At 50.7% G+C, this 15470-nt stretch overlaps 1 protein-coding gene across 1 annotated transcript in view; it reads right to left on the bottom strand.

The window, feature by feature from the left end:
- Nucleotides 1-3903: 3903 nt before the first annotated feature.
- The window catches only part of CRB2 (crumbs cell polarity complex component 2), a gene marked incomplete at its 5' end in the record, with an annotated part of 30018 nt that continues 18451 nt past the window's right edge, over nucleotides 3904-15470 (bottom strand). The window contains 7 exons of the mRNA XM_082067646.1: nucleotides 3904-4344; nucleotides 6347-6473; nucleotides 6922-7038; nucleotides 7928-8795; nucleotides 9274-9439; nucleotides 10302-10858; nucleotides 11634-12581. Coding sequence (XP_081923772.1) covers nucleotides 4117-4344; nucleotides 6347-6473; nucleotides 6922-7038; nucleotides 7928-8795; nucleotides 9274-9439; nucleotides 10302-10858; nucleotides 11634-12581 — 3011 coding nt within the window. The 3' untranslated portion in view covers nucleotides 3904-4116. The remainder of the gene's footprint in view (nucleotides 4345-6346; nucleotides 6474-6921; nucleotides 7039-7927; nucleotides 8796-9273; nucleotides 9440-10301; nucleotides 10859-11633; nucleotides 12582-15470) is intronic.

The raw sequence follows: 15470 nt of genomic DNA, 5'->3' as shown, positions 1-15470 counted from the left end.
CATTTGTCTGCACACAGGAGGGGTTTTCTAACCGCAGTGAATGGCTGAGCTGCTGCACAGGTGTTTTTCTGGTTCAGAGGTGGTCAGTGTGTCAGTAACAAATAACTGATAGTTCAGGGCCATTAATCTCCCCTTACCCAACGGGGACCTGTTCCTGTTGAGCCACGGGAACGGTTCACACGCTCCCTGAGCTCTGTCCCTCTGCGCTGCCGCGTTCATCTGCTTTACTTGTAATGGCTTTTTTAATGTGTTTTGCTCCTTGTACACTTCCATCCAGGCTTTATGATCAAAGTGATTTTTTTTTGTCAGCTATCAGCAAATTAAATTGGTTAGTAGTGAACAAGAAGCCTGTTCAGCTGCTGCTGCTTAAAACATCCAGGCTTGGAAAAGTCTTCTTCCTTTGTTTCCAGCTGTTGAGGGTTAATGGCTTTAGGGATTTCCAAAGTGAGCCAGTGCAGACAGGAGCTGCTGCAGCCTCCCCGCGTCCCTTGGAACAGCAGAAGGTTGTGGCGACATCCAGGGCAAATTCTGAGGTGGGAAGAGCTCCCGGCCGGTCCTGCAGCTCCGCAGGGCTGGGCAGAGCGGGAGAGGAGCTGGAGATCGGGACATCGCTGCTGCTGCTGCTGCTGCTCCCGCTGGGCCCGGCCTGGCTCCTGCGCAGGCTCCGGCGCCCGCTGGGTATTTTGTGGCTCTTTGCACAGTCTGACTTTTGTCTCCTTGCTCATAAAGTCACAGATCAACAGTGAAATGGGCACTCTTCAGGAAAAGGACCAATCACAAGTCAAGGTAACCAGGCCAATTTTTGACCAAATTTTATTGTAAATTTCTTTTGAAGGATGTTCTAATTTTTACAAATTATAAAATTTACAATTACAAAAAAAAAATAATCAGGATCACAATCATTAGCTACAGCAAATCCAGTTCTGTGAAAAAATATATTCAAACATTAAATATCAAAAGAAAGTTAAGTTCATAATTGAAAACAAAACAAAACAAAACACTTTCATAAATTATTTTGCAGAAATGCTCAAGACACTGACAACGTATTTAACACTTTTGCTGGTACTGGCTTTGGGTGCTCGGACCGAACCCGCGGGCTCTGCGGCTCCAGCGCAGCGGCCGCCCCGCGCGGGCTCCCCGGGTCCCTGCTGCTGCGGGGACAGCTCAGCAGCTTTAGCGCCCATCACTTCTGATAACACAATGCTGGTTTTTTTCTCAAAATAACCCAGGCTGGGGTAATATCGGTTCATTTAGATCCTGTTGCTGCCGTCATTTTTCTACAATTTAAACACAAAAAGTGGAGCGGAGCTAAAAAGCAGAAGCACAGGCCTCTCCTGGCAACGAACAGCCTGGAGGTTTAAGCAGGTCTGAAACCCAAAGCGCGTTCTGAGGTTGCTGAAGGTGTGTTACAAATCATGAAAAAATCATCATAAAAAAATCTCACACAAAATACTGTCATGTCTCCCAATGGTGGGTCGTTTGGGGTTTTTTTTTTTTCAATTTTCCAAAATGTTCATTTTTTTTACCTTATATCCGCAGTCGTGTGTGCAGAGCTGTTCTCAACCAGACAGAGTGTTCCTAACCAGACAGAGTGTTCTCAACCAGACAGAGTGTTCTCAACCAGAGCTGTTCTCAACCAGCCAGAGCTGATCAATAGTTTTGTGCTTTTTCCCTTTGCTTAGAATTAAAGTTACAGCTACAGTACAAAACAAATCCAAGAGCCAAGCAGACGAGCGGTTTCTTGCGGTGCCACGCGCTGCGGTGGGCAGAGTCACCCCCTGCTCATTAATAGTTGTGGGAGATTAAAAACCAGATACCGGTTTCTCAAATATTTCTCATCGATAGGTGTAGTAATTATCCTGAAATGCTACTCATTTTCAGACCTTGTTGGGCCTGCTCTGCTGCATTTCTTTCTACAGGCTCTGCCACATCCCACTGAAGAAGAAATAGCACATTTAACAGCTAAATCAGTAACAAAGGAGAAGTAAAGCCACAAAATAATTATCCTTTTGAGGGCAATGTGGACAGCGAATGCTGTGTCTTGCTACAACACAAACCCTGGTTTTGTGTTAAAAGTCACCGTTACGTTAACTAAACTCCGCTCTCCTGTATGACGAGGCCCAGCCTGTGTGTCCCAGGGCTCTGGAAATGTGTCCCCCCCTCACCCCGGGGACGGCGGACGCTCTGTCCTCGAGCCGTCGGCTCCTCGCAGCGACTGAGCCCACAGCCCAACACGCAGCGAGCAGGTTTGTACATACAAACAGCCTCTATTCCACTAACTTAACACTGTAACTGGCAACTCAGTCTCACAAAGGCACTTAAATTATTCCTATTCTTCGGAAAAGTTGTAGTAGGCGTCTAACACAGCACAGCAGTAGGTGCTAACGCGAACCCTGGCTGAGCTGCAGGAGAGCAGCTCTGGGAAATATCCCCCCATCACCTGGCTTAGCTCTGCAGAGGAGGCACAGACACCTTTTTTGAAACAGCCACATTATTCACATTATTTCTTGATACAGTAGTTTAATTCCTATTAAGGAGACCCGCGTCACTTACTTGTGCAGCACTGTTGCTGGTGCCGGGTGGCAGGGACAGTTCCCAGGGCTGCAGGCCCCGTGTGACTCCCCGAGGGGCACAGGTGGCCCGGCCGCCTCTCCGCTGGTGCCACAGCACACGGTCCTGGCAGCGGGGCTGTGACGCTCCTGCGCTGCCCCCGCTCGCTGCCTCTGCTCCGCTGGCCCCTCCAGACCTGCCGCCCCCGCCCCGACTTCCCTGCTCCGGCAGACCCGTTTTACACAAATAACCCAGCTCGTTCACGCAGTGACTCCTGCTGCCTCGTGAGAGCGAGCGGACACCTGTACCTATGGAGTATTAACAGTTTAAAGCCGTACAGACCTGTCTTACAAAACCACAGCTCCACACCTAAGACAGACACCGCAGCAGTTCCATGATGGTTAAAGGATGACACGGCACCTGTTATGTGACCCCAGGTCTTAGATCAGCCTCTCGGTCGGTGGCATCTTGATTACGTTCCACATTTCCACTCGAGCCCCATCTTTTTCTTGACGGCTTGGACTGTACGTTCCCTGAGTTGCTCTCCTCCTCTTCATGGCAATCGCCGTGGCTGCAACGACTGCAAGGAGAAGGGCGGCCCCCGCAGCCCCGACTGCTCCCACCACCGAGGAGTTGCTAAGATGCGCCCACACTGGCTGCTGCGGTAGAACAGGGTGTTAGAGCTCCCGCGGGGACAGTGCAGCATTTCACAGCCCTCAGCCCCAGCACCTCCAGGTGCTCTGTGCTGACACGGTGCCAGACAGGAGCGTCCCCCTTTCGCTGTCCCCTCCCTGTCACACAAGGGCCCAGGGAACTCAGAAGGCGGCTGGTGCCCGTTCTGCTCGCCACTCCCCACAGTGTGCAAGCCCCGAGTTCAGCATTTGGCAGCTGTTCCTGCCAACAACTCCAGCACTGGCCCCGAACCCAGCGCTCTGCCTGCGCCTGTCCTGCGTGGTACCATGGGAATGTCTAACAGAGATCACGTCATAACCATTTGTACAATGATTTCAGTAATTCCTGACAGTTCCCTGTAACACTGGCTGTCACGGGGCAGGAAGTCACAGCTGCTGTTGCTGTTGCGGACTGACTCCTGAAAACCTCCTACACCTGAACTGGAAAAGCTTTGAGTGGGTTTCAGTTATCAATAAAAACAGAACAGTATATACAAATCAATCATAAGTACCCTCTATACAACATTCCTTAAAAAGTATATGTAAATCTTAATCTGTAAATTAGTGCCTAATTTACCCCTGCCTTTTAAAGCAGATTTATCTGTGCCGTTGCTGCCTGAGGCGGAATGGAGCCAGAGCGAGTTCAGACCCACAGCTGCTGCTGGGGTGACCGGCCGGGCCGTCACGGGGCAGCAAAGGGGACAAGAGGCTCCCTGAGAGCCAGTGCTGCCAACCGGCTCCACGAGCTGCAACCAGCTGCACAGCACTGCACACAGTCTGCCCCGCGCGTCCACGTCTTCATTACCGAGCCTTAGGGAACTGAGATAGGGTGGATGTGCTGCTGCAAGTGCTGGAGAAGGATCAAGGTCAGAGCAGACCCTTGCCAGGGTAGTGCCTATATCAACCGCTCCTCGGGTGGCACCTTTAGGACACTGTCCATCTCCAGCCGAGCTCCTGCCACTTCTTGCTGACTCGGGCTGTAGGTTCCCTCTGATTGGCGCCTCTTCCTTGCAGTGAGAATCATGAATATGAGACCAATACTGAGTAGCAGTAAAGAGCCACAGGCTACGGGGACAGCTACTTCAATTAGTGGGGAGGGGAAGAGAGCACCTGGAGTCCCTTTCTGTAAAAGAAATTAACGGAAAAACAATGAAACTCCAGTGGTTATGATAAGTTATGTTGAAGAACCCAAAATGGGCAGATTAGAGGGAAAAAAAAGCTAAAAAGAAGATAAAAAGCAGAATGTCTGTACCTGGACGGAAAAGGACAAGCAAGGAACAAGTACAGGGCTCGAGGGCACCTGCACAGAATGCTCACGTTCATTCCTTCATCTCTCAGCAAAACACGTTCAAACTCAAAAGGACAGCAACACACTCTGACTTTTTCTTTCTAATTCAAAACTAGTGACACTCATTAGTGACACTGTTTAATTGGCAGCTTCAGCGAAGCCGATGTCAATGGGGCAGAGTTATAAACAGATTTACCAATGGAACAGTTAATACTGTTACAATAATTGATGCAGGGTGCGTGATTTACCGAGCCGGGCAGCCAACCTGCCATGGACACAGCAAAACTACACCCAGACAATGAATGGGACCAATCCTGGAGCTGCAAAACTGCTCCTTGCACAGCAGCGGCTAACAAAGCGCTCAGCTGTCACCGCTAGAACATCTGAAAAAGGTGGATTTTTGTCATTAAGGAAAGCTTTAAAATTACAATATTCCTAAAAATAAAAAATATTTCTTATTGCTAAAAATACTATCTACCACCTTTCAGCTAAAACCAGAAGAATTCAAGCTTGATTATTTGCAGCTGTTGGATGCCGTACAGTCTATGGCAATGTCACGGAGCAGCACAGAGGGAATGTTCCCAGAGCACCTGAGGTCCTTGGGCCACCTCCGAATGGCTGACGTTGACCCTGAGCCTGCCCCAACTCAAGCCACGCGCTGGGGTTAGTTCTAGTTCTGCACAGCATGCGATTAGTCACCCGGTACCAGCACCAGAGGAGTTTCCAGCAGCCCACCCAGGGCCCGCTGCCCGCTCGGCAGCCGCTGCTGCTGCTGGGACGGGAAGGCGCAGGAGAGCGCAGGGAACAGACGTTCCTTCGCTCCTGCGGCTCCTGTGAGCAGCAAACGCCACCAGCACCTGGCGCCAGCACAGGCCCGCGCCTTTCGGGAGGGAAACGTTCTGCAAAAACTAATGAGGATGATGAAAATGAAAACAAGGAACCTACAAGAAGTGTCCTGGGACAGAGGAGACAGGGGTGCCTGAGGGAGTCCACGCATGCAAACTGGAAATGTCAGGAGGGACCTCGTGCACATGCATCGCAGAACCCTTAGTAACAGCAACAGCAGCAAACCCCAGCTCGGCACGGCCGTGCAGGACGGGTTAGTACATTCCCAGGTTACCAGACAAGCTGCCTGCCCATGCAATAGCTGTACAGAGAAAAAGCGAGTGTATGGAGGATTCCAGCCTCAAACAGCAGCGCTTTGCTCTCGCAGAAGAGGAAAAGCGTCGCTGAGGCTGCCCATCCGCAGGCCCACGGGTCAGAACCAGACTGGGCAGATAAAGGATGCTACTTTGTTACTTGTATTTGAATCATTTCAAGCTTGACTTCATCTGACTCCCCTTCTCCAAACACATCCATTTCCACCCACATCTCTGGAGAGGGAAGGTGTTTTGTAACTATCTCATCCAAGATAAATGCCAGCTGAAATTCCATTCTCTGAGAAACTGTGGGGGAGATGTAAGTAATATCTCCTTTCTGCAGTCCAACTGCAGCAGTTTGATTACTGTCCAAGGAGTCATAAATCTAAGGAAAGTTGTGGAGAGCCCTCAAAACCATAGGGCAGCCTATACAGGTACTGAAAAGTATTTGCTGCAGTTGCTTATATGCTGGAGACCAACATGCAGCAACATGGCAAAGAAACAATAACTGCACACATCAGCTTTCTTTGGTACCAGCTGAGTCCCTGTGTGCGCTTCAGCCTGGACACACGTGGGGACTCTGCAACCCGTGGGCAGCGTCACTAACACCCGAGGGCCCTGCTGAGCCTCCTGCTGCTGCTCACAGCGCGCGGGCTGCGCGGGCAGGCGGGGGCTCGGGAGCAGGGGGCAGTGCTTACGTTGATGTCGCAGCGCTCTCCGGTGTAGCTGGAACTGCACACGCACTCGTATTTGTTCTCGGAGTCTTGACACGTGCCTCCGTTCTGGCAAGGGTTTGGATCACACTCGTTTATATTGATTTGACAACTGGAAAGGAAACATGCATTAGAATTAAATAAAATTTCTCACGTGTGTTCTTGTGCCATAGAACACAAGATCATGCAGCCTATAAAAGCCCCATTGCATGTTTTTCAGGTGCTTTCTCTAGGGTCCAACATGAGAGTTTTACCCATTGATACCAATCCTCTTTTTGTCATTTCTCTATGATTGGAGCCAGTCAGGGTCTCTAGCACAGTTAAGGAATTCCCATGAGGCACAAGAACTACTTAACACTGCAAAAATCGGTATCAGCAGCATCATATCAAGCCCACCCCTTCTAAAAGTAACAGCTAGTTTACAGTTTTGGAGCAGTTGTTTGAATGGCAAAAGGATGAAGAGGATGAAGAGGATGAAGCATTTGAACCAGCTCAGCTGTCCCACTGGTGTAAGAATCAGAGCTCGAGCTCCTTTGCAGGCACAGAAGAGCTGCACTTACGTCCTCCCGGCGAAGCCGGGCCGGCAGGTGCAGTTGGCTCCCCAGCTCTCACTGGTGCACTTGCCACCGTTCAGACACGTGAAGTTCTTACCGCACTGCTCGGGCGGGAATGGCCACCTGGGAAAGCAACAAACAGCCTTGGAACGGGTGGGTTTGGGGGAAGGTAAAAGCGAACTCAGGCCTGGGGAGACGGGGCTGGCGAGGGTCACAAGCACAGCCACTGGCGTTTCTAGGAAGGAGTCTGACACAAGTGGAGAAGGAAATAGTCTCAGAAATCATCCACAACATCAGAGTGGGAGTTGGAGCACGCCCAGAGAACAGGCAGGAGCTGCGGCAGGAGCAGGACTTGTCTCACACAGTTGCCTGGTCTTGCTGATAGAGATACACCCAGACGGGACGCTGCTGGAACACCAAACCGCGGCACCGCTGGGCTGAGGGAGGATAATGCAAGTACCAGGTAACGGGCTGCACCAGAATGGAGCAAGAACAGGAGATTCAGCCTGAGCAGATTAGATAACCAAAGCTCAGCCGTGTAGGTATTTATCTCAACGTTCAATTTGAACAAGTAGATGAAAGTCTAAGTAACGTGTCGATTCCTACTTCCTTTACTCATGGGAGACGTACCTGCGTGACTAAAATAGGTGGGATTTTTTCCAAACTAATAAAAATGTTATAAATACAGACCTTATCAGAACAAACCCAGCCCTCTTCCTGACTCTGTACTCATTGCCCACTGAATTGTACATGAGTTCCACGGAGGGATCATGAAATGTGCACTGCTAAGCAGTACAGGCATTTGAAAAGGAGCAGGATACTTAAATAGCCTTTTTTTTTAACCAACACACAAAAAAAATGCCCTTAGTCTTAGGACCAATGCCACAAAATACAACCAAGCCCTTGGCTGAGGAATACTGATAGTCAGTCTAGGAGTAAATACCTATTTTTTTTTTTAAATCTGGGGGCTCCTCTGACTCTGACCCCACATCAAACCGACCGAGGCACTTACTCGCAGCGAGGTCCTGAATACTGAGGAGGGCACTTGCAGGAGTAGCCGTAAACCCCATCAACGCAGGTGGCTCCGTTCAGGCACTGGTGCCGCACGCAGTCGTCCACGTTGATGTCACAGCGCTTCCCGATGAACCCGCGGAAGCATTCGCACTGAAAATCCGCCACGGCGTCCACGCAGTCCCCGTGAACACACGGGCCCGACTGGCAGTCGTCGATGTTGGACTCGCACAGCAGCCCCCCCCAGCCAGCGCTGCAGGCGCAGCTGAAGGCGTTGAACAAATCCTGGCAGGTGCCGGCGTTGACACAAGGGCCAGAGGCGCAAACGTCAGCCCCAGCGCAGCCCAGCTGGACGGGTCTTGTGCTGGCCTGGCGGAACTGTTCTGGCTGGGGGTACGAGACGTGGGCAGCGAACGGCAGGTAGATCCCCCCGATCTCCACTTGTCCTAAGCAGCCAGTGAAATTCTCAGCCAGAACAACCAGGGCGTTGTTCTTTAGGAAGTCCAAGTTCCCGGCATTTCCCTGCAGAGTCACATTAACAGACCCATCCAAATGAACCAGCCACCGGGAGGAAAGCGCCGAGGGCTCCTCCATAGCCACAGAGACGGAGTGCCAGGCGCCGTCCGTGACCGGCTGCTGGCTCAGGAAGCTGACGCCTTCGATGCTGTTCCCACTCCTGATGTCAACAAGCAGGGAGGAGTTCTTAATGGCTATCTGCAGGGAATCCACCTCTTCCACAGCCCGGAGCAAAACAGCATCTTCATCCCTGGTTCTGAAATCCACACGGACGCTGCTCAGAGTTCTAGTCACCGATGTATTGGTGGTAAATTCAAGGGCAGCATAATTGTTGAATGTTGCATTAGCCAGACCTATAAACAAAGGGAGCATAAGGGATTTGAAAGATGGTGTCATGTTTGAGACATGGCAGGTTCTCTCCCCTAAGAATCATTTAAGCTTAGTGTGAGCAGGATTACAGGCCTAGCTGCTGACATCCTTAAACCTCTTCCTGTTTACAATTGCACTTCTAATAATAATAATTCTGTGTAGGAATTGTTGCTCATCAGCCTCACAGCACTGCACAAAAACACAACCATTCCCCTTTTACTGCTAGAAAATCCTCCCTGACCAAGTCAAAGTCCCAGGAAACACCTCTGAGTACGGTCTTTGCTCTGCCCAAGCTCAGGCGCCGATCCGCGGGCACGCTGCCTGCGAGCGCGCACCTGGGCGTCGTGCTCAGCTTCCTTTTTGCAGCATGTGTTTCTAGTCAGTGCAACAGCACAAACTAGGAATGCTGCTTACAGACAGTGACCACTGAGGATTTTACCAACACACGAGCAGGAAACTTACACACATATCCTGCTAGAACATCTGTACAGGTGGTAGCTTCAGGACACGGGTCGCTTGCACACCAGACTCTCTCTTCACAAAATTTCCCAGTGAAATTGGCTGGACAGCTGCAATGGAAATCGTTCCAAGTGACAGTGCATTTGCCACCATTCTGACACGGTTCAGACTGAAAAACAAAACAGTGGAATTTAGGAGCAGTGTAGTTCATCTTCAGATCTAAGAGAATTTGTAGAAGCAAACGTGACAACAAACATCAGTACAAGCAACACTTAAATCAATTAAAGTAGTAATTAAAATAGTGACTCAACAGCAGTGAAGGAACCGTGAGGGTCTCTGCACAGGAAATTGCTGAGCCCCTGCCTCTGCCCGTGCGCACTGCTGAGCCACAGTCCCCAGGCAGAGCTCCGTCCGTTTGGAGAAGAACAAAGCACCAAAGCAAAGGTGAGGACAGATGAAACAAGGTGCAGGGCTCCTGAGCACCTCACAGAGTTCTGTCACGAGAAGGACACAGCTCACACCAGAGGCATGACAGTAACGCACAGCACCATGAGCAAGGGCAAAACTGGGGAGCACGGCCTCCCCATCTTCATGTGTGGCATAGAGGAGAGGCAGCTGCTGAGCTAAGGGCACCCTGGAGACAGTTCCTTGAACTGCTGGTGCTGGAGCAACAAATTCCTGGGGCAAGAGGTGGTTTTGGAACTGAAACAGGGTGGAGGAGCTGGGAAAGTTACTGGTTAGAGGGTGGAGTCTGGAAAGCATTTGCGGGCTCAGCTAAAGGGAGGCGGGCAGCACAGGAGCTGGACTGCCCCAGTTCTGCACACGACTGAAACTACAGGGGAGCTGCAGAAAACTTGGTGCTTAAATTGTATGTAGCATATTGAGTGAAGGAGGGGCATAATGGTACCAGGTGTCCTTCCATACTTAAAAAAATTCATCTTCCCAATATCAGCAACAGTCAAACTGTTCTGTAATCACAGAACAATAATAAACAACTGCACAGATGTAGAGACAAATGAGGGACGTCGTACCTTGCAGGTGTCATCAGAGATGCAACCACTCACAAGGTTTCCACTGTGAGTCCTATTAAGTTCCTGCGGCAGACTGTAGTTCTCAACCTGAAAAAACTGTATTTGGAGGCTGTTGAGCCGGATGTCCTGCAAACAGCCTTTAAAACACCCTCCCCACGTGTCAGCGCTGCCTGGGTCCGGGTGTCCACCAACGTACACTTCATATCCAGCTAAAAGAGGTCTTGCCACGAGCTGTCCTAGCTCCAGGTATGTGTCTGATTGGAGAGCACCAACCATTCCTGCTTGGAAAGACAGAGCTACCAAATGTCTTCTCCCATCAACTAAGTTTTCTGGTAACGTCACAGTATCCGTAGGTGCCGTCTCTACCTTCAGCTTGCCGTTCTTCAGGTACACGGTGAGGCAGGGCTCTGTTTTGTTGCTGATTTGCAATAGCAAACCGTTAGGTTTCCGACTACGAATGAAAAAGGAGATGTTGAAGTCTGCACCAAGGCTGTCAGCAAGGGTGAAAGAGGCAAAGCTGGTGGAATTCTCCAGGCCAAATGTTGCTGCTGGGTGCTCTGGAAGAAAAAAGAAAAGCACATCAGTTCAATGAGAAGGGGATGCAGCTGGCACAGAGATATTCTAAGCTGCCACTCCTTATGAACGGGGCAATACCTTCCCAACATTTGCAATGTGCACCAGGGTAATTATGTTCTCTCCCCACACAGGTCTGAAATTAACAAGTAGGTGAATGTGTAGCAGAAATAGCAGAAGAGGGAAAAGCAGGGCTAGCAGAGACCCTGCCACCCAGCAGATTTCCTCAAGGACTTTTAAGCTACAAAGTTGCTTTTAAAGTCTAAATTTGGTAACAGCAGAACAACTTTGTATTTGCCCTGTTTAGGGCTCAAGAGTAAAACAAAAAACTTAATACAAGCCTTACAGTAACAAGAAAAAAAGCAAATAGATTTGATTTTAACTCAAAATTGCCAGAGAGCTTCCTTTAACACTGCTTTTTATCTATAAAGCAAAACATTCCTATTCATACTCAAAAGATCAAGATCAACTTTTCAAACAACTGCCCTGCCCTCCTGCAATCACATAGATCTGATAATGAAGTCAGAGATTCTGGCTCAACAAGGAATAATTTCTGCACCACAAAACTGGAAATCATTCCTGCAGGAGCAAGTGACAGAAAAGGGATCAATGAAAATGTTATTTACAGAGGGTTTGCTTTAGTTTTCTCACTGGCCAAGTAGAAAACGCGGTTTCCAGAGCTCGCCTCAATGCTCATCTGGTGTCTGTGAAGCACCACCTGACAGAGGAGCTGGCAGATGTAAATCAGGCGGCACTTACCGTAGGAGCAAGCTGGGCCTGCGTAAGGCCGGGAGCAGTCGCACCTGAAGGTTGTCCAGAGGTCCAGGCACAGCCCGCCGTGCAGGCAGGGCTGGGACAGGCACCACTCGGTGCGCTCGCAGCCCCGCGCCACCGGCGACGCCTCGCCCAGGGGCAGATCCACCGGCAGCACGGCTGCAGCGTCCACCTCAACGTCCTGCAGGCAGCCGACAAAGCCCTGCTGGCTCCGTGTGTTGTTGGCCATCGGATCCTCGGCACCTCCGACAGACACGTTCAGGAAGGCGTGCGGAACCAAAGCCGCATTGTGCGGGACGGGAGAGCTCTGCAGGCAGACACCCGCGTCACAAGAGTCGTGCCAGAGCTTCAGCTGCACAGTGCTGTGCAGAACAACTTCAGCTTTATGCCACTGGCCATCATCAACTCGCAGCCCCTCCAGGAGCAGCGAGTACCCAACATCCTCCCTCTTCAGTCCCGCATGCAGAATGCCTTCAAAGAGCTCCAGGAACAAGTACTCAGCTTCATGGCCTCGGTAAAAAAGGATGGCGCTGGGCAAGGTGGTTCGGAACCGGAGGGACACGCTGGCAAGCTGATCTCCTGCTACGTCCCTCCTGCTCTGATTGTTCACGGGCAGCTCAATGAGGAGATACCCTCTGGAAGCAAAGGAAAACGTTGTTGGTGTTGAGCATGTGGCATCATAGAAACCAGGCTGGCACTGGCACAGGTGGCCGTGGCTCTCAGCTTGGTAGGTTGGGATGCACAAGGCCTCATTTTGGCAGTCATGCGTCTGGCACCCAGTGAGCTTCACAGAGCAGTTCTTCCCTCCCCAGACAACGCCATCCTGGCTAGGGGCACAGTGGCAGGTATAGTCAGCAATGCCATCCTCACAGACAGCTCCATTCTTGCAGGGACCCTCCTCACACTCATTGATGTTAACAGCACATTCCACACCTGCGAAAGAGATTTAGAAACTCACTGCAGGGGACTGTGACTCCCTTGCCCAGGGCAAGTCTGCCGGGCACCGAGCGCCCCCAGCACTGCTGCTCCCTCGGCCGTTCTCTTCAGGAAACCACCAGAAGACCAAGAGCTGCCAGTAAGAATCCCCGCGCTCACTGCAGAACGGCCACCGCCAACGGAAGAGCAAGGAAACCTTGTGTGCTGTCCCCACTGCGAGGCCAAGGACAAGGATTTTATGCTTCTTTCATTTACAGATTGGGTACATTGAAACTCAAACTATGTCCGCAGATGTGACCGGAGCACGTTCCAGGCACCACTGCCACAGACAGCATCAAAATGGATCACTAGGCAGGGAAGCTGCTGGAAAGGCTCAGTTAGGAAAACTTAAATTCCCAGACAACCCTCCAGTTGTGAAACGCTCACAAAACTCAATTCATTACCAAATAACAAACAAAACACACTCCACAGGGACTCTGCCATACTGGTGCTAAGCTGATTTCAGTTCTGCCCAGTCCTGCAGAAGTGAACTGAGTGGAAAGTACCGCATTGCAGTTTGTTTGTCTGCTCGAGGCACATGTATCCCACCAGGGCTCAAGTAAATTACAAGACATTACACTCAAATCTGGTTAATGAAAATCTGCCGTCGTTTTCCTGAACGTCTCCAGACTGACAGAAGAGCCCCGCTGAACCAGTTCACTTTATCTAGCCCATACCATTGGTTTTGACTAATCTTCAGAGACAGTCACACAGATAAACCAAGCATGGATTATCCCAATCTAATAGCATTACACCCCAAGCACAATGAGGACAGCAGAGAGAAAAAGAAGGAATTTGCACACAAAGGAGGATAATCAAAACACAACAAACATTTGTAAAGAAAAGCCACCAAACAGAAAGTGCATGTCAGAGAGGTCAGAGAGTTGCCTGAGGGAAAGAGATGAGGGGACACGGGCCATTAGAGCACTGGAGCTGGACTCGGTATGTTTGACATGGGCTCCTTGAACCCCGGCCTGTCCCGCTCCTGCCCGGCGCTGGAACACCCCGGCTGCCCGGCGCTGGAACACCCCGGCTGCCCGGCGCTGGAACACCCCGGCTGCCCGGCGCTGGAACACCCCGCTGCCCGGCGCTGGAACACCCCGCTGCCCGGCGCTGGAACACCCCGGCTACCTGGTGCTGGAACACCCCGCTGCCCGGCGCTGGAACACCCCGCTTGCCGCTTTCCAGCCCGTGCTCGTTGCTGTTCCCAGTCCCACCTCTGCAGATGGGCCAAGACTCAACACCAGCTTCCAGCTCCAAATGTCAGATTGTGTCTGTGTAGGGACATACCACGTGTGGAGCTTGGAGAAGCACTGGGAGAGAAATGGAAGGCTCTGGTAATTCTGCACTTTCCAGCTATGCTAGAGCTGTTCCGTGGGCAACGTTACCTCAGATTTCTCTAGGACACAGATCTCTACTGACACAGACTTGAAAAGAACCGCTCTGTGTAGTGGCTGTGGAAAAGCACTGAATTTGGCCAATAATGAAGAAGAGCTCGGCTGGTGGCCAGATTCAGAGCTGCTGATACTACCTCAGCACAGCTTCTTGCTCCAGCTACTAATGCTGGCCTTGCTCAGCACACAGGGTGTGATCCCACCTGTAACGGAACCAGCAAGGATAAAATTAAGATTTCAGCACAAAGCAATGGCCACACATGAAGGAAATGTGGTGGAATAAATGCAGTATAATGGACATGTCTGAGCCTGGAGAACCCCAGTCTGGGAGAAGGCGGCAAGGCTTCAATTGGATATATAAGAAATCAGCAGAGCAGCAGAACTACATGGAGTGGCTTTTCTGACTTATCAGGGGACTGGAGGGCTCTCAAAACTGCAAGAGGCAAGTTTGCAGTGAGATTTAAGGGGGGTGGCTGTTGAATGGCGTCAGAAAGATAGTTAGGTTTGGTATAGTCCCAAATCCTTGAGATGCTGCTCATTTCAGATCAGAGCTCTTGGTATTTACACAGCAATGAGGAGAAGATAGCAGCGGTTTGTATAATAGATAACAAACCACAAAGGGAGAGCTGCGGTGAAGCGCTGAGAGCCCCGTTTCCGTCCCCGCAGCAGGAACACCTGCCCGGCCACAGCTGCGGGTGAGCGCTGCGACCAGCGGCACATGAGTCCCCACGGGGAGTGCACAACCCCAGGCCGGTGGCTAATTAAACACCAGCCTTTCCCAGGGGATGCAGCTGGTTTGATTTCTTCGATTATTTGTTTTAAATGGGTGAAAAGAATCAGCTGACACTTCAGGTCTTTACACAGTGCTGTCTCCTCTCTCAGATTACAAACAGGCCAAGGAAACGTTCAGAAAGAGAGGAGGAACCAAACCCACCAGCATGGTCTTTGTCACCGTCATTGTTTCTGCCAGCACACGGCCAACCTTCCCAGGACGGAGCAGGAGAGGAAAGGGCCTCTAACGCAGCACCCAGCGTGTTCTTGCCCTGCCGGGTTTGGGCTGCAGATGACAGAGTGTAAATGCAGAACGGGGTGCCAGCAAAATAAAGGAACTTTTCCCTACTCCAGAACAAATAAGTTGCTGCCACAGGCCATTACAGCAGCCAGAAGCACAGATCGTTTCCTGGATATCCATTACTCCAGGCTTCTCCAAGACATGGACACTTGTGTCTTTGCAAACCCACTGGAAAGTGTATATTAGAAAAGTTCAAAACTAATTTGTTTCCCTAAGAGCAGCTTAGGCAGCCCTTTCAGGTATAGTAAAAAAACTTAAAGGGGGGACAACTCTATCTGACAAAACAAGTTACCCTGAAGTAATCGCCTCTCTTCCCTCTACATTTCTTAGTTCAAATAATAGTAACATTCAAGCTATCAAAAGTAAGAGCAATGTTGCCAA

The sequence above is a fragment of the Streptopelia decaocto genome (genome assembly GCF_964273445.1).
Source record: "Streptopelia decaocto genome assembly, chromosome: 17".
Taxonomy (NCBI): Eukaryota; Metazoa; Chordata; class Aves; order Columbiformes; family Columbidae; genus Streptopelia; species Streptopelia decaocto.
This window is presented reverse-complemented; position numbering and strand designations above follow the sequence as displayed.